The sequence below is a fragment of the Pelecanus crispus genome, chromosome 3, assembly GCF_030463565.1.
Source record: "Pelecanus crispus isolate bPelCri1 chromosome 3, bPelCri1.pri, whole genome shotgun sequence".
NCBI lineage: Eukaryota > Metazoa > Chordata > Aves > Pelecaniformes > Pelecanidae > Pelecanus > Pelecanus crispus.
The window spans coordinates 75,391,955-75,414,962 of NC_134645.1; the positions used below are offsets into that span (position 1 = coordinate 75,391,955).

Below are 23,008 nucleotides of genomic sequence, written 5' to 3' on the forward strand. Positions count from 1 at the left end.
GTTATACATCAGTACTTCAGTGGTGTCATGTTTTAGTTCCTTTAGAGCTCTGAAATGATCTTGATGATTTGTTTCATTTTTATCAATTTATGGGGTTTTTTTAACTTCCATATTTCATAGAATCCTGGAGTCATTCAGCTTGGAAGGGACCTCAAAAGGTCATCTAGTCCAGCCTCAATATTGGGACAGTGCATCAGGCTTGTCCTTTTAAGAATCTCCTTGCATGGGAACCTGCATAGGCTCTTCAAGACTGAACACTGGGGCAAATTTAGCTTTTCTGCAATGGCTATGTTTCATCCACTGTGCTCTTTCATACGGACATGTCCTAATTGTTCCTCCTGGCTCTCTAGCAGACCTCATGTTTCTCTTTTTGTTTTTTAACTTTACAAACTTGTTCTTCAAAAGTTACTTTTAGCCTGACTTAATAGTTTTTCATTTAACTTGCCAGACATTATCAGTTTCTGTATTCCTTAATCAGACTTAATATACTTTTGCTTTTAATGACCTTCTTTACAGTCACACCAAAAGAATATAGAAGTCGTCTGAGCCTTTTGATTCGAGAATCTTGTGACTCTGAACCTCATCTTTTATCACCAAGTCATCTCCAAGCATTTTACCCATTTGGCTGTTCCTTTCAAAGTTCATTTCAGCTAGTCTTCATGGTTCTCTTTCCAAACTTAAACATTACCAAAGTGAACCTTTTGTTCACTTTGTTGAATTGGAGCATGTGGCCCCTGTTAGACAGTAATATGTCAAACTAAGTCAAAAGCTACTTTTTCTTTTATAGACTCTGAGTTTCTGCAAGAAGCTGTCATTACAATGTATAAAAGCATGGTTTATATCTGCTCTGATGTAGCACTTAACAGCCTACTCAGGGACAGAGAAGGATTTAAAGTCTCCTCTGTTTCCCGCAATCACAGTCTGTCGTCTCCATTAGTATTTCAGTCTCTTCACCACCTTTAATAGGTCTAACGGTGTTCTCTTTCTGTGCTAGCTGCATGAAAATGTGCTGCTGAATCCCTGCGGTTACCCATTCTAGATATAACCTTGATTCCTAAGATTTTCTTTGGTGCAGACTGTTCTTCTGCTGTTCCATGCAGACTCCCATTCAGTCTTCTAAGTTCCTGCAGTGCAATTAATTACACTGTCACTGTTGATGAAACTCATCGTCACTGTTAAATAGGTTCCCTATATTCCAAAAGCTTCCTCCTTCCTAGTACTTCTGTCCCCTTTCTCCCAATGCTACTTGCTCAGCTGCTCTGTGCAACTCTGCCTCTCAAGCTAGCCCCACACATCATGCTGAGGAAACTTCAAAAAATGGTAACAGAGATGCTGATTTCCAGTCTTGCACTTAATTCAAATTTTGCTTCTTGGTTTTCTTTCTCTTCTGTCCTGGTTTTGGCTGGGATAGAGTTAATTTTCTTCCTAGTAGCTGGCATAGTGCTGTGGTTTGGATTTAGCATGAGAATAATGTTGATAACACACTGATGTCTGTCTTGTTGCTAATTAGTGCTTACACTAATCAAGAACTTTCCAGCTTCTCATGCCCTACCGACTGAGAAGGCTGGAGGTGCACAAGAAGCTGGGAGGGGGCACAGCCAGGACAGCTGACCCAAACTGCCCAAAGGGATATTCCGTACCATATGACGTCATGCTCAGTATATAAACTGGAGGAAAGCTGGCCGGGGGGCCACTGCTCGGGGACAGGCTGGGCATCAGTCGGTGGGTGGTGAGCGGTTGCATCGTGCATCACTTGCTTTGTATATTCTCTTATCATCGTCATTGTTATTATTATTACTACTACTACTATTTTATTTTATTTCAATTATTAAACTGTTCTTATCTCAACCCATGAGGGGTTTGGGGTTTTTTTCACTTTTACTCTTCTGATTCTCTCCTGCATCCCACGAGGGAGGCAGTGAGCAAGCAGCTGTGTGGGGCTCAGTTGCTGGCTGGGATTAAACCACAACATCTTCCCTCTCAGCTTTGGAGTTACTGATACTACGTATGCATACTCTGCCTGGGAGCTCTTACTTGGCTCTAAGTACCTGAAGCCTTGTGGAGCTCCTGCCACCTGTACCCCAGGCATGCAATCAACTGCCATCAGCAACAATTTTTGTGCCTCATAATAAAGACCCTCAGGCTACTCTACTAATGTAAAGTGAAAATAGTGGCAATTTACATTAATTCAGTGAATTGCTGTCTGCAGGAGTTCAGCAGTGGGTATGTTTCTGTTTCAGATGTCTGTCATCAGCATGAATATCCACAGCAGGGGGACAGAGCAGCTATGGTGATAGCCTGCTGCAGCTGCCATAACTCAGCCTACTGTGAAACCAGGAGCCAGAGCCCTGATTTTGGTCTGAGAAACATGCGTTTAGAACTCTGACCTGTATACAACCACATTCTTCACTTTTAGTGGTTTCCCTTTTATGGATTGTTTGGGGAGTTATTTCAAAGCAACAGAAAAATTTGTTTGTCCCATGGCAAACTTATTTGATATGTTTTTGCATTCGTGCACTGACTTTAGAAATAACTGAACAGAAATGCTTTATTGCTCATTACATTAAACAAAAATCCCTGCTTACCTCCAGACTACTATAGTCTGATGCTAAAGCTGGTAAACTGTTAGAAAGGAGGATGGACGATAATGAGAGCTAAGTAATACCTGTTTGTGATTGTAACAGTTGGTGTTTGACATGAGCTCATGAGCTATATTATTAAGTAGAATTCAAGCAGTTGAGAGGGAGCTGGTTTGTTTGCTCTGAGGATTTGGCTCTCAACCAGCTCCTGCAGTTTCACTTGATTGTGGTTCTACAGAACAGTTGGAGAGGGCATGTCTACCAGAAATACTAGTGTGGGTGCTTTCCTCTTGAGCAGCAGCTTTAGATAGACCCGAAAGAATAATTCTTTGCATGTGGGTTAATATACTATACAGAAGAAATGATATGCTATTAACAGTCTGTCCAGAGTCACCACGCATCTGCAAAGAAATTCAATCTCCAAGACGTTTGTCTCTCTCATTTATCTCAGTGTTCAGTTCTGTCATTTTGCCGCATCAAATGCAATTGCAGTAATAAAGCAGAATAAAAGGAGAGTAAAAACATATTGCCTGAGGAATTAGTGGGATTGTCCTGTTCTGCAAATTTAATAGACAATGTACAACATGTTGTTAAATACATGGTTCTGTGGAGCCATTTGCAAGCAGTGTTGAGGTTGTTACAAATATACTATCTAAAGAATAATCCTTATGTATAATTTTACAGCCAAGAATCTGCCTTATTTCTGCAAATGAAAGCAACATAAAAATATTTCAGTCAGTGCTGGCAGTGGGAATAGATCAGCATTAATTTATCCTCCTTTAATTCTAGGCTATATAAAATATTTCGGAAAGTATATTGTCTCTGTGGATGTATTATAAAAGTTCAATTAGGTGATAAGTAATAAATGTTACCAAACCATCGTACTGAATTTGTTTCTTCAAAAGGTACAGGTAAAAATAGTATGTACCTGCATTTTACTCTGGGCATGGAGTAACTCTTCATTTCTTCATCTAAATCTTTCTTAATGTTTAGCTAGTTTATGTAAGATTGCATTTTGTGCTTTGTCTCCATAGACTGAGTCTGATCCAGAGGTTATTTTTCATTAAGTTGGGAGTTAAGTAGATGATAACGTCCTCTCCTTATTAGTTTAGAGAAGATAAAAGCATAAACCATCCAGTAGAAGATTCCCATGTTTTTCATTCTGTTGGCAACTACTAAGGCATTCCATCAGACTCCCAAATCTGACTTTAGCAAAGAATCCTTCTACTTTCATATCTTTTTGCAAAAAAATTAAATTACTTCTATTAAAGAATATGTAAGCATTAATTAATTCCAAATATTTTAAATACAAATCAAGTGAATGGAAGTTTATGATAAAATTGGGAAAGCTCCTAATCCAATTTGCTGTTTGAAGGATCAGATTAGAGATTCGTTACAAACACCACTTTGTGCCACGTACAAGTCCTGCTGCTTCAAGCTAACTGAAAATCATTAAGAAAATTGAATGCCTGAAATCAGAAGCAGACATCATTGCTGTTCTTGAATGCCCTTCATGCCTCCAGCAACAGGTACAGATAATGGCATCTTTGCTGCAGAAGAATCAGATACTCTTAGTCTCCTTTGGATTTAGCAATACATCTTGCTCAGCAGATCAAACCTGAAACAGATACAAACAAGGTTCACTGGCTTTAAGTTAGCATGAACTCTTGAGATCAATTTATGGAGAGTGCTAATTGGCCTGTGTATTTTTTTTTGGCAGGACCTATTGTTTATACTTTTCAAACAACAGAAATCTGAAAGATTTGAAAGGAAAGATGAGGAGGGAGCTTCTCACCAGGTCTTTCAGAAATTGCAGGAATCCACATGCTATTTGTTTGCCAAATGTTTGTAAAAATGCAACAGTTGAATAATGTTGATAAATGTTGTGGTTGATAAATGAGTGCAGTTCCTGTCTCTCCTGTGCCATACACAGACTGTATTTGCACCCTACGTGCAAATAATTGTGAAGGAATTTGGAAAAGATGTTCACATGAAAAATCCTTTGCCACTTCCAGCACAACGGATGCCAAGGGGAATTTGGGTTTTTGGTAGGTGATTGCCCCTAAACAGAGCTGTCAAAGCATTTGAAAGACAAATCTTTGTTTTCTTCAAATCAATGAATACAAGGGCTCATTTTGCATAGGCATAAGGGCACAGATATGGGCAAACTGCAAACTTGTCTTAAGCCAGAGATTGAGAAGAGGATAAACAAAATCACTCCCATGAAGATTTGAAAGGTGAAAAAGAGTAGTGGTATGTAGTGCCAGTGTTTCATATAAATCCTACTTGCTTTCCTCAAGTCAAAAATAGTTTAGGATGTATTTAAACAGCAGATTCAGTTTCTTAGCTCACTGTTTATATTGCAAGTCTTTTGTCAACATGTATTATACTTTTATATTCTCACAGGTGTTAGCTGGTCAGCTATGTTACTGTTTAATTTTCTAGTAAAGCATAAGATATAAGAGGGGTCAGGAGGTGGTAAGATATTCTGAAGAACTTGGATTTTGTTTGATGTGTTAAGTTCTGATATTCTTCACTCGGCACATTTGATTTCTTATGTTAACCCACCTGACCTTGATAACTCCTTCAAATAGCAGCTAATTAAGTTGGGACTCTCATCATTCAGCTACATGAAGGCTCAAAAGCTTATTTTAACATCCAAAAAACCCAATCCTATGTAAACTGACAAAACTCTAAAGCAAACAAGGAAGATCATTCCAGCAGAAGTGTTACTGGAGGAGAGTCAACCTTCAATTAACAGAAAGCAATCTTCCTTCTGGCATCAAGGGCTGGTTCCATTGTTTCTTGTGATTCAGATGCATTGAACTACGAAAAGGCTCTGTAAAACGAGTTAATCTGAAGAACTAGGAGTATCTGGTTTGTTTTGTTTCTTCAACCTTTAGGCAATCATCTGTTTTTGCAGGCTAAGCAAAATAACCACACTAGTTGTTTTTGGAAGCTGGTTCAGCCCAGTTAGTGCTTTAAAGTCGTGTTGTCCCTTGGGGGGCAAGTTGTCCTTAATTTTTGCAAGCATGACTAGATAATTTTACAGTCCAGTAGATCCTCAGGATCATCATGTGAAAAGGATATGCTGTGAAATTCATTCTCTTCCTTTTTTTCTTTGAAAACTCTTTTTTGTTTTCTTCAAACCAGCAGCTGCAGAACAAAGTCAGCAGCTCACAATGCCATTTCTTAAAAGATCCTATTTTCCCCAACTTGTTCTTAAAAACACTATTCATAGTATACAGACAATTTCAATCTTTTTCCTTTTATCATGCAAAACCAGTGAATAACTCAAACCTTCTCATCAGCATTTGCTGCTTGTAGGGTATCTTGTACAAACATCGTTCAATCTGTGCTCAGTCTTTTCTCTCCAGAGTTGCTTTTATTTCCATTTATATTCTAGAAGGAAGAACAAATAATTTTCCTGATTCCAGGCAAGATCAATAACTGCTGAGGTGCTCTGGGCAAATATTGCCACAATGCTGCAGGAGACTATGAGGATGGTGCTCCGCACATCTGAGCAGACTTACTCTGATGTTAAATGCCATCAGCCTTTCTGATTTGCTTGAAGGTTGTGTGCTAAGTTAATATGGTTATTAACTGACCCAAGGCCAGAAGTGAAGACTTACTGAGACAGTGAGAGGAACTCCTTGCTCAACCATTTTTTTTTTTTATTTCCTTGATGGACTATGACAGTTGGTGATAGAAGTAATGAGTGTAGCTGGTGCTAAGATGCCCCTTTTCTAAATCATACTTTTAAGACTTTTTTTATATCCAGTTCTAACTTGAAATTACAGTTAAGGTACTGTAATGTTTTAATTTACATACCATCAAATATAAAAATAATTAGTGAAATCTGCAAAGTATTCTCTCTAGGAATGGCTATGTGAAGTGTTCAGTCAAACAGTAAAATAAAACACTAAAGCCATGTCATGAGTTTTGGTAAAAACAGAGAGAGTTTACATGACTGTCATGTCTTCTTTTCTCTCCCCTTGCTTCAAGTGGGGGTATGGAAAGCAATGTAATGATACCTATATATGCTAATATGCATGCTTGAACTCTTTATGAATACTTCTAACCGTTATTTCCTCCAAATATACACTGCATTCAAAAATAACATTAATCTTTGGAGAGAACATTTTATGGCTGTTTAATTATAGGAATGATTTTGAGGTTTAACTGTAAAAAAAGTTTTAACTGCAGGGAATTCAGAGAAGCAGTTGAATTGCTCATAAATTTATGACTTGCTGGCAGCACTGCTCTTCAGTCAGAGCACTTGTTTCTGACTCTTAAGAATTGGAAATGTCTGCTTGCCTCCTTATGTTTTAGTCACTTCAGTTCTATGGCTTGTCCAGTAAGAGAAATAGTCTTACAGTAAACAGTGAGGAATTGAACTAGCCTGCCTGATGATTGAACTTACAACATAAAAGCAGCTTCTTAAATCATAGTTCTTCTCTCTTGAAGCCTCCTGTTTGGCTTACATAAAAAGAACTACAAGAGAGTTCATGTTTCTTATATTTAATGTAAGGAAAATACACAAGTACTTTATTTAGGCTCGTTTTGGATGTGCCCATTATTTATCAGACAATTCAGTGACTTTCAATTGTCTTTCAGAGAAATCTCAACAGTAAGAAAGAAAGCACTGACTTAAGAAACCATCGTCTTTTCCTGCTATACAAAAGAAGTTTTTTCTTGTTGCTTTACTTAGATAAAAAGCCAGCTAGATGGTGTGTCAGAGGTCTTGTGGAGGAAGGAACCTGCAGAGTATGCTAAATTTTAACATGTTCCTCTCCCCTGAAAAATAGTTTCTTAGGAATGCATCATCAGTGCAACTGCTAGTGTTACAAAACTCGCCTGTCACAAAGTCAAGCTAAACTGTTTGCACAGTTGCAAATCCAAGCTGAATTAACCCAAATGGCACCTTCTCAATCCCATTGTTTTTAATGGAATTTACCAAAACAAATGAAAGAAGTAGTTTCTATGATGTTAGCGGTTGTGACAGCCATCAACATGTACTTGTAGTCTGAGAAACCACTGAAATGTTAGGGCTGGAACAGATAAAACTCTTGGTTCCTTTTCCATATATATAAAAGTGAAACAGAAGTAGTCTGTAACTGCTGGTGGCAGAGAAAGATCAGTGAGAGTTTTATGATCAAATGGCTTGTTCCCAAGTGATCCATGCTGTAAATCTAACAGAGTGACAGTTGGCACTGTCTTTGTACTTGTGATCATTTTACTTTTTAAGTTATTTATTAAGTTTCCAGTATCTGAGATCACGAAATCTGGAAATTTCTGTGTCAGCTTCAATCCTAGTATAAGAATTAAAAGCATTTTACTCTTTAAACATGGGACAGCCTTAATATAAAACATTAGTTTTCAGCAAGTACTCATTATATTTGATCTATATTTAAAGAGTAGAAGAAACACTCTAAAGTAGTTTTAAATTTATTCATCTTGTATCCATGAACACATCAAAGTAATGGTCAGTGGAATTGCCCATGCATGAAGAGGAACAGAGGGTCTCTGGTAAAGGACATTAGAGTAAACTTTAATGCAAATGAGACTCCTTAAGCTTTTTGTGTTTAATGAAGACTGTGTAAAGCCTGGAACTCTGTAATCTGTGCCCAACGTCATGACTTGTTTTTAAAACTTCGCTATTCAAACTTGTCGGTTTGGATTCTCATCCTGCTTTGTTCCTTGCACTAATCCTTTTGTCACCTGCATTCGCTAGTTATTAGTCGTTCTTGTTATTACTATTATTAGTTTACTGCTTGCTTCTTTCTAAAGCAAGCCACTACTACCTTACGAGAGAAGACTCCTGTTGATAAATAGTTTGTTTCAGTGTCTACTGAAGCTATAGCTTGGAAAAAAGTCACTTAGGACTGTACTACAACACTGCCCTGTATATGTCCTAATGCTGTGCCACAATATATGTATAACATTTATATGTAACTTTCAGCAGAAACTGAATGTTGGGAGATTCCTTCTGAACATCAGGAAACACGTTTTTACCTTCAGGGTGACCAAGCACTGCACAGGTTGCCCAGAGAGATTGTGGAGTCTCCATCCTTGGAGATACTCAAAAGCCATCTAGAACAGTCCTGAGCAGCTGGCTTTAGGTGGCCTTACTTGAGCAGGGGGGGTTGGACCAGATGACCTCCAGAGGTCCCTTCCGACCTTAACCATCCTGCGATTCTGTGAACTCACAGCCCCTTGGCTATCTGGAGCATCTTGTGTGAAAACAACAGGGAAAAGGAAAACTTTCCTTTCTCTGGGCCACAGCACTACCACTGCAGACCCACGACAATTGCTCTACAGCAACAGGAGTAACTGCCTCCAGAAGGAACAAACCCTGAGATGGTTGGAGAAGAGCTTCTCTGTGCTACCTCGGCTGAGGACATTGTCAGTATAAATTTTAACCATTTGAGGACTGGCCTTTGAGTGATATAAGTACCTGACTTAAAATACCTGTGATGGTGTCAGATTGAGACTATGTGGTGATTCAGGAAGACTGCCCTTTTGAGGGGGACCAGAGCAAAATGACAGAGTAGTTATTTTTTTCCATTGGCTCAGTGAGCTGACCAGGTTTGCCCTGCAGGTACCCATTAGCTAGTGGTCAGTTCCGAGAAGATGGCAGAATATGGGAGATCCTGAGCTTCGGACCCTTTTTGTCCGAGGACCCTTTCGATTCCAACTGTTGAGAGTCATTTCATTAAGCTATTTTTCTGACGTTGGACTAAAATATTAAAGTGCGTAAATGAATTTAGAGAAAAAATGTGCAGGAGAACAATTAAAGTAGGCATACTTGGTATCCTGTTCACGTTGTTATACTTCTATATTTGATAAGCATAATATAAAACTCTTTCCATTAACAGCTGGAACAAACTTACAAGTATCACATAATGCTGGCTGAAACAAACAGTTCTCCTTTTGCTGTTGAGTTAACATAAAAAAGCAAATAGGATATCCTTTACCTATGCAGAGTGATTTTAGCCTTTTCTGTGCCTGCCACCATGGTACTTTATAGTGAAGGCATCACTCTAAAACACTTAATGGTATGAGAATTAAAAGATACAGTTGAATTTACAAGGCCAGGAATGAATCTTCTGTTAGCACTTTATGCTACATTAAGTATGTAATTATTGATTCACCATGCAAAGTTTATTAGGCTCCTCCACCCCACCCCTGCTTTCACACAGATGGTGTTGCACATCACCTCTCAACGGTCACCTGCTTGAAAGGAGAGTTTCATATGCAAAATGCTATTCTTTGTTTAGATATGATAGCTTGCAAGATGTAAAATGAGGCAGCTATTTAAATTTGTTGTTACAGCACTTGGGCTGGGTACACAAGATTAAATAAAAAGAAAATTAGGAAGCAGATGCTTGTGGCTTAACAGAGGAATTGTGCTAAAAGATACTCTTCATTACCGGTGGATATGAGTAATTTTACTAAGGCAGCTGTTTCCTTAATCAGCAAAAACACAAACCTCTAAGATGACATCCAGATGTTTTCTGTATTGATTCACAATATAATGAGTTTCCATTGTATATGCCATATTTTTAATTCCATTCGTATTTACTTACATCCAATATATTTTCAGATACGTGTCATCTTCCTTAACTGTAGAAGACCTGAGCGTTAAATACGTGATGTATTTTGTGCTCTTGACATCCTTGCCTGGTGTTAGCCTACGAGTTGCTTCTAGGGCTGACGGTGTCTCTCACCAGCATCCAAGCATTTGAATATTGAACTTCTGCGGGTTTGAGGGGAGTTGTTTTGCTGGGGATAGAGGGGTCTTGGGAAGGAGTTTTTTAGTGATAATAGTGTCTGTTCATCCTTTAGTTGTGCAGTTGTATGGTACCTCTTACAGTGCCGCCTGTTGTTCAGAGCAGGACATACCATAGTGTTAATACATATATAGTGGGTTAATATCCTGTTCCAGTTATGTGGGTATCGGGTAAAACCAGAGATTTAGAACTTCCACTAGCTCTTAGGTGTGGGCTCAGTCCTCTGTCGTGGGCTGCTGACAGTTTTAAAGCCTGCTAGCTTGCCATCTGCCCTTGCTAGAAACACATGCTTGATTTGACTGGAGACCTGGGATTCCAGGCTTTCTATTGCTGACAGGATGCAAGACTGGCATCCCAAATCTTTGACGCTGATTTACTGACACTGAGCTGTTTCATAATTTATTTATTTGGGGTGGTATAGGATTTCAGAATCTTAAGATTTGAGCACAGCTTTTGTAGGCGTGAGTCTTGTTACCTGTGGTTTGGGCCTTGGGAGCCAGCTGCCAGCACACAGTTGATCTGCACACATGCAGCAAATCCAACTCATTACTCACTGTGCGTGCTGTGTATCGCACCTCTTGAAAAATTAAGGCTGCCCTGAGTTTGGGGTGAGGAATTCTCAAAGGCTTTTATACCTAACTAATTCTTTTTATTACAGGCAGTCGTTAAAGTGTGTTTACTACATTCATTACTACCTTTTCTTGAATTATCACAACAGAGACATTATTAAATGGTCAGTTCATGAGCTTTCCATGTACTAATGGGTTGTAGCTAAACTTTTAATTGTGCAAGTATACATAAGCTTTAAAAAAACTGATGTGTTCTTGACAATAGTAGATAAATTAGCAGTTACTTTTTCTCTTGTGGTCTAAAAGTTCATACCGTTAAATAGTTCTTGGAGTTTATGTCTGTGTAAGCAGTCTTAAATGCACATGAATAGCACAAAAGGAAATAACTGAATATAATTGGAACAAACTCTTCCTTTATGATTTTTTTTAATTCTGCAGTTATTTCACAATTCCTTCCTTCATTCCATTTTTAAAGTGCAAGTCAGATGTGTATAAGTTAGTGTACATTAATATTTCTTTGGTTTGTGCCTTGCCTTCTTTCTGCCAGTTTGTACCATTTATTACTGGCCTTCCTAAAATAAGATTTTCAAACACAATATATCTACTTAGAAATTCTTTAGTTAAAAAACAACTGAAGTAATTACATGTGTTAGCTACTGCTGATAACCTGAGGGGTTTTGTGCTTGTTGCTATGTACATTTGGATTAAATCTGGAAATCTCTCACTAATCCAGTTACTTCCATTTGATTAAGTTCTCTACAGTCTTTTCTACAGGGGGAGACTGTTCATGGTACTATGTGACTTCTTTGGTACAATAATGAGCTAGAAAAGAAAATTCATTTTCTTGCCATCAGTGAAACCATAACAAAAAATGCTAATTGAATAAAAGAAGGGATTTTTAATTTTTTTCAGAAATGTAATCTATTTTTGTAATAAGCATCTTTTTAAAGTAGATTTGCTTCTATGAGCTGGTGACCAGCATGCTGGAGTATTCTGAAAAGGGCAGTACAAATCTAAAAGCTTACCCATGTTTCTTATTTCATCAAGTTGTGAAAAAGACACGTACTGCTCTAGCAGTTTGCAGGTGAGAGAGAGGTGTCGCTCACAGATACCACAAGCTGCCTGAATCTCTCCACTAAGGTTATTTGCATACTTCTACAGTCACAATTTTCAAAAGCTGGAAACTTATGTGCACCTTCCTGAATCGCCACGTCATCTTGGGTTCCAAGAACTTTTGCAAGGTTTGAGTGCTCTGATGCCTGCTGCTCGCACAGATAGGTTAAATACAAGCTTTGGATTCACGTACTGAAGATCTCATTATAAATACTACCCTGTGGCTGTTTCAGCCTTGGATTGGGATAGAAAGTCCCCTTTTACTAGAGGATCTATATTTTCCAGGCTCTCTCCACTGAAAACCATTTGTCTCTTAACACATTCCTGCCCAGCACTGTATGATAGCAGAGGCTGAGCAGGATTGTGGAAATGGCTGCAGATTGTCATTATTTTCAAATGAAACATTCCTCCTGCTGTATACAGCTGTGATATTGTTTACATGTGTGAGGGAGAGATTTGTATGAAAACTAGTGCTGCTTTGAGAATTTTAATGAGAGGGGAGCATCTGAGATTATCTGCCAAACTAAGGGGTTTTTTTAATTCAGTCCTTTTCCTGGGATTTCTGACATCTCCTAACCCCAAGATGCCCCTGTCCTGTGCTGTGTAAGAGCTTAACTTGTGCTCCCTCTGCCGGCATCCCGGTGGGATAGAGACCTGACCAGTTGCAGTTTGCTAATCTCCAGGGAGGGAGTGGCTTTACTTTAAGTTCTCAATAAAATAAAATGCTGCTCTGTCCGGTCAAAATTCTCAGGTGAACGTGTGACAAACCGTGTGTTGTAAAGGAGCTAAAGCACACTTTGTTTCTTTCACGGCACTTTTATGGAAACGGTGCTGATATAAATTTCCAGCACGTAGTCAGCTCTTCACTGTCCGGGCTGAGTATGCCTGGGATGCCCCTCTTGGTGGGTTTGGCTCGGGCAGCGCAGGCAGTGTGGGATGCTTTAGGGGGTTTAGTGCAGAAGCAGCCTCTTGCCTCTGTAGGGAAACTTCTTGCAACCAGCCAAGCCTCTGAGCTCCAGCTTGGTGCAACTCCAGGAGAGCCAGCCCTGCTCCACTTGGCCATCAGTGAGCCCTCTGCTCTTGGGGACCGAGGGGAGGCTTACTAGCTCTGAGCAAAGTAGTACAGATGGGCAAAGGCGCTTTGGGTCTGATGCTATGCTTACAAACCAGAAAGTCTTCCCCAAACTCAGAGTGCTGAAGAACGTGATGCTGACTCTGGTGTCAGCATCTGCAGTCATGCACAGATTAGCAGGTTAGCTCTGGCTTGTCTTGACCGCTGTAGGCATAGCCTCAAGTGGAGCCGCTCGTTTTTAGTGCACTGTCCTCTTCTGTATCCTGGCAGGAGACATGAGGTTGGGTGCAGCCCTGGACTGGAGGTGGGCTCACATGTTGGTGTGGTATTTCACGTGTGTTCTGCTCAGGTCCAGCAGGACCAGGGCTGGCCCAGAGCTAGCAAGCAGGTCTTGGCCCCAGTCTGTTTCCTGGGGAAAATGCTCAAAACATACGCTCGGCACTTCTGGATCTGGGTGTACAATAAATACTACTACAGCTGTGAAGGTCCTAAATGAAGTCCATTTGGGCCCCTTCTGTTGGTACTGGTTACCACACTGACATGACTCATTACAGTGCTTGTTTCCAGAAATGTTATTAGCTGTCTCCTCACCTTGTAGCACAGGTAATTCGTAACTGACTTGGCTCAGCCAGGGGTAAGTGAGGACTGAATGAAATTAAACTCAAAACCACCTGCTAGTGTCAAGGTGACAGTAATTGTAAAAGCAGTAATTGCTGCTGAATTAATGCCAGCAGCTGGGTAACTTATCCAGGTGTCATAAACACTGAAAATATGTTACAGGAAATTTTTTCAAATAATATGACGTTTAAGTGTGGTATCACTTGGTATTGAAGATAGTGGAAGAATTCAGCTTACGCTGTTTCAAGTATTCTGGTATGTCAAGTGGAGTGCCACAATTTTTGTAGCATTTCTAATCTTTCATTGTAAAAATAAAACAGATGCAAACATAGTAAAAATCCTGGATTGTCTGTCAGCAAAGATGGTATTGGAACAAGTTCTTCTAAGAGAATTCCTTTCTGTTAGCAGATCGCTTTAAACCTAAATCAACATTTGTTACGCTGAAAGGATTTCTATTCAGTGTTCTGAAGAGCAGCAAAGCGGCCTGTCCCTGTTCATTTTTCTGCTCTCGTTTCCTGCTTTTGCACTGAAATATTCATTCCTTACCCTACTGGGAAAGGCAGTCAGGTACAGGAAAAAAAGCAATAAATCTTTCTTAGTGGCTTGTCAGTTTCTATCTGTAAATATAAAACAAAAATGGAAAATGCTTAATTTGACAGAATTAGATATGCAGAGAAAATGTCTTTGTCAATTAAAAAAAAATTTAAAATAGGATTGTTTCCTGTGGTGTTAAAATTTAACTTCTGGTTTCCTTCATACAGAAGACTTTTTAAGGCAGAATTCTGGCTGTTCTTTAATTTATGGTATTGTACCATGTTATGCTCTTTTTAATTGTACGTGCCTCATATGCAATTCTAAGATATTTCTTTGTTTCCTGTGTTTTCTTTTTTTCTTGATTAGCAACAGCAATTAAATCTATGATGAGTTAATCTAACATTTTCAAAGGGGTCTGTCATTCCAGGTAGAGGAAATGGTTTTGTTTATCCAGAGGAGATAACATTCTTGCACTATAATGAAAGCCAGCGCTCACCAAATGACAGCTGTTGTCTTACCCCTGCAGTTGCATCTTTGCAGGCAGATCCTCATTTCTCCGTGGGAACGCTGTTTTCCCTAATAAGATTTGGTAATGGACACAAGAGTCTGCAAAGTCTGATTGATTGTGGGATTGGGTCTTCCAACATGAGCAACACAGTTCTGAATGTATGACCTCTTTTAACAATCTCTTTCAAAAGAAAAAGACTTTTTCTCTAAATCCATTTAAAAAGATCACAAAACACACTTTGATATCTGCATGCCACAAGATTTTGTAGAGAATGTAACTGCTTTAAATTGAGTATTCAGAAAACATAGTTCATCCAGTTCACAACTTCTTTTCATCCAAAGTTTGTCTCTCTGTCCTAATTCATGCCCCAAGCCTCTGCATTTGCATCAGTGTCACGAAGTAAGCAGAACCAAAAAAAACCCATGCCCAAACTGCTTTACTAAGCAAGAGTGCTTCCCTAGATTAAGGTCATATTTGAGAGAAATAAGGAAATTTTTATTAGAAAAACAATTACTGTGGGAAAACTGCTGATGGAAGTACTGTATATGTAAATGTGGTTACTTTGCTTACCTTTTTCAGTAATAGTACTAGCAGTCCTACTAGAATGAAAGATGCAGATTATAGTTGCTGAGGAAGTGGATGAGTCTCGGCATTGAGAATCACAATGTGCGTAGGTACGGTGTTGTGCAAAAGCATACCTCCTAGCAGCTTGTGCAGTGGTGGTGTGGTAGGGGAAGTTCCCAAGTTAGTTTGTTCTCTCTTATGAAGACCAAAAAATATTTATATGCGTTTGAAAAATAATTAAGAACATGTAATGGAGTGAGAAAATAATGTTTTGCTCCCTGGCTTGGTACGTGTGCTGCCTGTGGAATGAAGAGACAGCAACAGGAAATCTGCATGTGTGCAGCAGATTTCTTGTTCAGATGTTAACTGTGTACTCAAATGTTGTTTGAAGAATGGCTGGCTTGGAGTAATGGTGACAGGGCTTGGTATGACTTTTGTGTTTGTAAGGCACTTGAGATTGGTAACTCAAAGGACAATGAAGGTGCTGCTTTACTGAGCATTGAGCTTTTTCTAACTAACAATTCATAGCCTACTAATATAAACAGAGACCTCAATAGAAAATGTAGTAACTGTATCTTCTGTATAATCTATTATATGACTATAGTAAGTATCTAACTTGCTTTAGTGCTAATTTTAATTATGAGTAGGAAGGAGTTTGTGTATTTATTCCATGGAGGAGACTTTCTTACACAAGACCTTCACACAGTGAGAATCATTATTATACAAGTTTGTTAGAGATCTTACATAAACCTTCTAAAAAATGTTAATAATACTTTGAGTTTAAAAAGAAGGATTACCTCACATCCAAAGTCTGTCTTCTGGCAAAAATTAGGTTGGAGAGAAATGCTTGAGGAAAGCTTTTAATATCCTACCTAACTTTAAGAGTGTTAGATACTGATCATGTATTTCTGACTAGTTTCAATTCTGTTCTTTCCTGAATCACAGTGCTTCACTTCAAATAATTTTCTTTGTTGTAGTATAGTATGTAGCTGAGTTAAATGTCAGCACAATTTTTAGTGATTTGTTTGCTTTTTAAAGGTAGCCACAATGCTTTCCTCTGAATCCTCACTTTAACAGAAGGGCTTGATGACGGTGTGGCTTACTCATTGCATCACCTGATGAAGGGACAGCTGATATGTCAGGGAAATAACTCCACAATCCCTCTTCCTTAAAAAGTATGTAATCTAGATGCGATAAAGCAGTGGAGCAAGTCGTGGAGGTCTTGGGAGTGGTTTGTAGACTTTTAGACTTGTAGGTAAATATTTAAACCACAAGAACTAAGTGTGGGGTGAAGGGTGGGTGCAGGCGTGGGACCGTGACGGCTTCTGCCAGGTCTGATCGAGTTGGAGTACTCTGTGTCAGTAAGCCTTCATTCCTGCTGGCCAAGCATCCATGAGAGAGGCCAGGAAAAGTCCTTGAGCCTCTCAAGATAACCACTGGGATGGGAAATTTTGCTGTAGATCTTTTCCTTTATTATATATAATGTCTCTTGGTTTTGTGCTCTGTCATTTCTGCCTTTACTCTGTGCATCGCGGTAATGGGTGTCATACTTTTTGCTTACCAAAAAATGACTCTACTGAGTGATAGTGGGGAGAGATTAGGGCTTGGCAAAAAGATGAAATTCATGTCAGCAATAGAGTTATTAAGTAGAAGCTTCTATTGTTTATTTACTTTTATTATCCAGAAAAATATCTTACCCCCTACAATATTTATTTCTTGTCCAGTATTAGAAGTTTCTGCAAAAGAAAAATATGCTGAACATTGTGGACGGTGTGCAATAATTACAACACCCGCTTTTCCTATTATTATTTTTTAACTGGTAAAGCTGAAAATTGAAAAATACAGTGGTTCCTTTATTAATCTTCACCCTTTTACCCTTGCAGAAAGAGCATAATTTTGCTGCATGAAGTTGTTATTTATTGTGTTCAGTCATTCAGAGTGTTGTTGTGTTCTTGTCATTCTTGCCTATAGTGTTCTACTTAATAGATAGTGATTTAGCAGTCAGTTGTTCAGCCATGTTAAATTAGCCCTAGAGATAAAATTGGATAATGTCCATAGTTGACATTTTTTTTAACTTTGGAAGGGGAAAGAAAATCACTAGCATGCATTAGTAATAACCTGTTGAAATTCTCTTGTAAACAAGAAGTGCATCTTTACCTCAAGACTTGTTCCAAAATTGTGTGATGGTTTAAAAATAATTTTTTAATTCTCTTTTCCTAGTTGCCTACTAGGAAAATTGTTCACTACATTGGAAGAGGGGCATTTTGGACAAGAAAGAAGTTAGAACGCCTGGCTTCACTGTGTGTTCTAATGTTGGTGTTCAGAGCACTGTCCTTATCAGGGGTGAATTACATTTTCCTTGCGTATCCATATGTGGAACAATATTTCCTTTCTGCTTCATATCAGATGTGTTTATTTTTTGATAACCATTATTTTTGGCATTTCCATGAAGTAGGCAATTTTATTTTGAAAGAAATTGGGTTGTTAATTTATAAAAGAAATACAATAGAATTGAAAAAGTACATGAGAGTTGGTAGAAATATTTGAAAGTAAAGCATTATAGCTGTACATAAAATCTTTAATTAAGATACTAAAATGTTACATTTTTGTCCAGAAGCAATTATTCTAACAGACCCCTTTCTGAGCTTTAATGATGAAGGATTAAGACAGCCTGTAAGGTACAGCAGTTGCTGAGCCTTGCTGCCACTGCTATGGTTAAACATGTATGTGCTTTTTGAAAGGGAGATTTCCTCTTGTCCTTAAAAAACACATCTAAAAGGAGTACATATGGCACCTTTAACCACATTCTATAAAGTAAAATATATACCCCCTTTACATACGGCAAAAGATGGGGTTTTGTGCTGCGCAGCAGATGCTTCTACAGAAATTTGGGGTCCTTGTGTGCCTGTTGCTTGGGAGGGTCATCATAACTGCTCTCCTGTTAATACTTCAGTGTTTCAGGGCAGAGATGCTAAGGTAAGCTGATGAGTTGATTGCACCGTATGTTGTGAAAAGCTGAGGAGGCCTCTCTTGTGCTGAAAGAGCAAAGCATAGGTTTGGGTGCAGCAGAGCAAGGTGAAAAAATGTAGCTGCATGGTGTAACAAGGGGAAAGCTTGTGTGCTCCTGCTGGGGTTACTGTTGCTGGCTCCTCTCAAGGAACTCTGCTAAGAGATAATAATGTTCTGCACCAACTGTTTCTGAGTGTCCCTCAAGGTTTTAACCCTTGGGGAAACTGAATTATGTGCTGGATGAAGATCACAAATCTGTAACTAATTCTCAGCAGAATCCACACAATTGGTAAACTGGGAAGTCAGAATTAATGTGGATTATGAAGACATTTCCAAGCAAATTGTTTTCCCTGCTGCCGTGCTTCAGGTTTCTCCCAGCACTCACATGAAGTCCACTCGAAAATGTTTTCTGACTCCAGCCATCATTCTGCTTCAAATTACTTAACCTCCCTCAAAATATCTTCTACTGTAATTCTAAATCTTGAGATCTAGAAATCTTGTTGTCACAGAAATCTTGAGACCTGTATCATATGAAGAGACTGTGGGGTAGTCTGGACCTTCTTTATGGTAACGTGATTATCCCAGAGTTTTATATTCTCTCCTGATCACGTATTTTTCAATAACAAAAGCCTTTATTCAAAGTCTTTTAGAAAGTGGGATTTTATAAATTTTATTTTATTTGTGTGGAAAGAAATGTCTTTATTACCTTGTTTTGATCAGCAAATGTCTTTATTTATATATTCACATAAACATATATGCATTTTTTTTCCTTCTCCAAAAATTTGCTGTTACCGTATTTGGCTACACCATGAGATACATCAGATGTACAAGTTGATTTCTAATACATAAATAAGTAAAAGTTCATCATAAATATGTGTGAGGGAAAAAAAATGAATTGAAGGGAGCCATTATTAGAAAGAGAGAATGATGAAGGTCACTTTGCTATTTTGGCTACTATACTTGGGATAATCCCTTTCAGTGTTGCACAGGTTCCCAGTGTAATTCCAAGCAAATAGGGCTTGAACATCCACATATTGAAATCACTAAATAGGTTTCTATATTTAAGTTGGAACAATATTGCTTCTAATTAAAAACTCTCTTACTAGAGCACTCAGTGCTCGAAAAGTCAGGTTAATGTAATCTGAGTTGAGCTGGCAGTTGGAAGGAGAGTAAAATCCTCTTTGTTCTAGCCTTGTAACTGTTACTCTGAATGCAAAAGTTCCTGATGTTAAATTGTTTGTCATTCTTGTGGGCACATGTTAAGCAATTGGAGTCTTTCGTCTTCTTGTTTTTAAGATGAAATCTGAAACTCTTTACATGCTAAAGACCAGTTAAGTCTCAGTTATCTGTAGAGGTATATTCCAACTTTTTGATTAATTATGGCATTCATACCCATCTGGGTATAGGCCAGCTAAGTCCATAAGACTGTGGTGCTGCAAAAATATCATTTTTCTTTTTTTGGGGTGGGCGGAGGGGAGGATGTTATTTTTGCTGCAGATTGCCCGTGCAGCACATTCGCAGTACGGCGGGTACATGGCCACCCAGCCCGGGTTCCCACAGCACGCTGAGCCACTGCTAATAAACCTCGTGCAGAGCAAAGGCTGCGTTTCTGCGGCAGCATCCCCACCGCTCTGCGGGGAGGTGCCGCTGGGGGCAGGGAGCTGCCTGCGAGCCAGCCTGGATCCAGCAGCGTGCCTGGCTAATGGCCCCCCTCCCTGACCCCAGAGCATGGCGGGGAGCGCGCAAGCAGCTCTCCGCAAACCCGCGCAGGTCTGACCACGCTGATGTCTCTGGCTTGATGCTGGTCATGCCAGATGCAGGTCATCTGGGCATCGTCACTGTGGGATCCTGCTCTGTGAGTTCTCCCGTTGCTGTGCGTAATTGGAAAACAGGTTGTGCTGCTTCGTTCCTTTGACGTCACTAAAAAAACAGGGACGCTTCGTTGTGCTGGGATGACTTACACTATATGCTCAATAACGGTATTATCTAAATTAATTTAGTGGGAGCAACAGTGCGTTTTCCAACACTTTGTTTCTTCTTAACTTCCAGGTTTTCCGAAAAAAGGCAGTGGAGCTTGGAGAGAAATTGCTGCCTGCTTTCAACACTCCCACTGGGATACCTTGGGCATTGCTTAATATTAAGAGGTAAAACAACTGCTTTTTGGTGACTAGAGCATATGAAAAAGTTATGTTGAAACAGTCTTCATCACAGAACTATTACAATTGCTGCACAGTTTTTGTCTTTCCAGCTAGGTAAACATTGACATAAGATCCTTGGTTCTACAGTTTAAATTAGGAAATTTAAGTAGATAATAACATTGTATGGACAAGAATGCATATAAAAATACATTTATGTACCTCGGAACTGGTTGCTTTTTTGTCAGTTAGTATGTTGCTCATCGCTTTTCCTGAAGTCCTCCATTACTTTTGGTGTTGTTACACGTAGGGTAAGGGCCAAAGAACATGTGCTGTTCTGAAAGGGTAAAGTTTCCAGCCACTTTGTTCTCATATTTTCAGCTGTTCTCAAACATAGTATCAGCATGTCCTTCAACAGCATATCAAGAAACAAGAGTAATATCTGTTACAAGTGACTCACTGTTTTGCACCCTCTCCCACGGAGTGGTTTTGCTTTGGCCAGTTGTGCTTTGAAGACAGCTGCATGTTTGCTGTAGGAGGTGCACGCTCTCCTGGAGTCACTCTGGCTCTAGGCAGATGTCAGCAATTCCATAGTCTGCCTCAGGCCTGCTAGCAGTGATACTGTGGTGGTAAAGAAAATGGGGTTTTTTTGCACTGCCTGGGGAAGAATATTGCAAGTTGCACCTGTGGGGTACATTTGTGTATTCATAAGGACACATCAGCCTTCTTCATACTGCAGATGAACCCCAGCACCACCTGCCACAAGAAAGTGAATCAAGGAGAATTTCACACTTGCGTGTGTTGGTGTTGCATTGTGGGTTTTTGCGTGATTCCCTCCTTGACAGTCAGCATCTTCCGCTGTTCTCTGCTTGATCTGTGTTTACAGGTACACCTTTTCCCCAGAGTGGGACGTGCATTCATGTGCTTGCTTGGTTGGCCGTGTTTGCTTCAGGCTTCCCAGTAAACTGCTCAGCGCTAGTCCTGCAGACACCAGTGGTATGTCAGTTCAGACAGGCTTATCTTCCGCCTTCCCTTCAAACAGAAGTGAGGCGGGAGGCAAAAAGCACATCTGTGTGCAGGAGCAGGAGGGAGTTAGTGCCCCTGAACTTTCCTGTCGTTGAGGGGGCTGATTAAGTGCTGCCTGGTGATGATCCTTGGACTTTGGCTGGTTGCTTACATGCATGCTAATGATTTCTTCTCAACAGACTTTAATGAGTTCTGCACAAGTTCAGGAGCTCAATGGCTTGAGGTTTGTTGGTTATTTGTTTTTAAGCTGTTACAAAAACTTCTGAGTATGAAACCCTAGCATACATTTGTACTTGCAACACAACAGTACCTTATTCTACATAGTATATGTAAACATAATTAAGGTCTTTAGGGTAAAATTTTGTCTTATATGTAGCCCTTATTTAAATCCCTGCTTATCTACTGAACATGTCAACGGTTTTTGCAAATAGTTCAAATTCTGTGGTAGGTCTTTATGATCTTGTTCCTAGCTTCTCGCAACAACTTCTGTGGTGCACTGCAAATGTCACCCACAAACGCTACAGGGCAGTGATACAAAGGGGATTCATTTCTTATCTTGCACCAAAGTGGAAGAGGATCTCTGCCGAGATAACTTCCTTTGCTGTGGCAGGAAGAGTTACATTAAATGCTGCATTCTTGGTTATTTGTTCTGAATCCTTGCGCATCTGTCTAGATTTGACCTTCAATAGATGACTCTTCCATAATACTGTGTGTAAACAAATACGCTGTCATCCAAGCTTAGGAAATGCTAAGCCACTGAAGCCTGCATATATTACAGATCTAATACGCCTCATTTCTGATTAGTATTTTATTTGATTTTATTTTGATTTATGCTTCAAATTGGAGAACACTCACAATAGTTTGTGGGTGTCAGTGGTTATTTTTAAATTACTATTTTTGGATTAACAGATGAGCTGGATATTTGTTTCACTGTGTAAATGTTCTTCACTAAATAATTTGTTTTCTCTGCTCGTCCTGTATCATCACAGCCAGACTTGCTCTCTTCTTGGGTGCCTCTGTGTGTAAACATATATATGTGCTTTTGTCTGAATGTGTCCTTACATATCAAAGGCATCCACCTGAAGTCTTGTACTCTTTCTCTTCTCCATTGTTTTTCTTCATCCTGCTTCCTTCCTCAAGACTTAATGACCATCGGACACTTACTGTCTTTTTGTGGAACCCTAATTATCAAATATATTAAAAAATTCACTGTACTATTCTTCAGCTAAAATTATTAGCTGATTTTTGAGTGTGTTTGTAGAATTTCCTTTTGTCTCTGAAGTACATTTTGAGTAATTAGATTGGTAGTTTGTACTGGGATTTCCTTTTCTTTCTTTCTAAGTGTTTCAGTTGCATTTCCATATTTCTGATGTTCTTGATATTGCTCTATATCTTCAGTTCATCTGCAACATCTGTTTTTTCACTTCTGCTTATACTGCCAAATTCAAAGTTCCTTTTACAGCTCACTTGCTTATTTGAGTAATCAGT

At 39.2% G+C, this 23,008-nt stretch overlaps 1 protein-coding gene across 1 annotated transcript in view; it reads left to right on the forward strand.

The window, feature by feature from the left end:
* MAN1A1 (mannosidase alpha class 1A member 1) overlaps positions 1-23,008 on the forward strand; it is a 149,085-nt gene that overhangs the window by 68,034 nt on the left and 58,043 nt on the right. Inside the window, exon 5 of the mRNA XM_075707345.1 lies at positions 20,409-20,503. Coding sequence (XP_075563460.1) covers positions 20,409-20,503 — 95 coding nt within the window. The remainder of the gene's footprint in view (positions 1-20,408; positions 20,504-23,008) is intronic.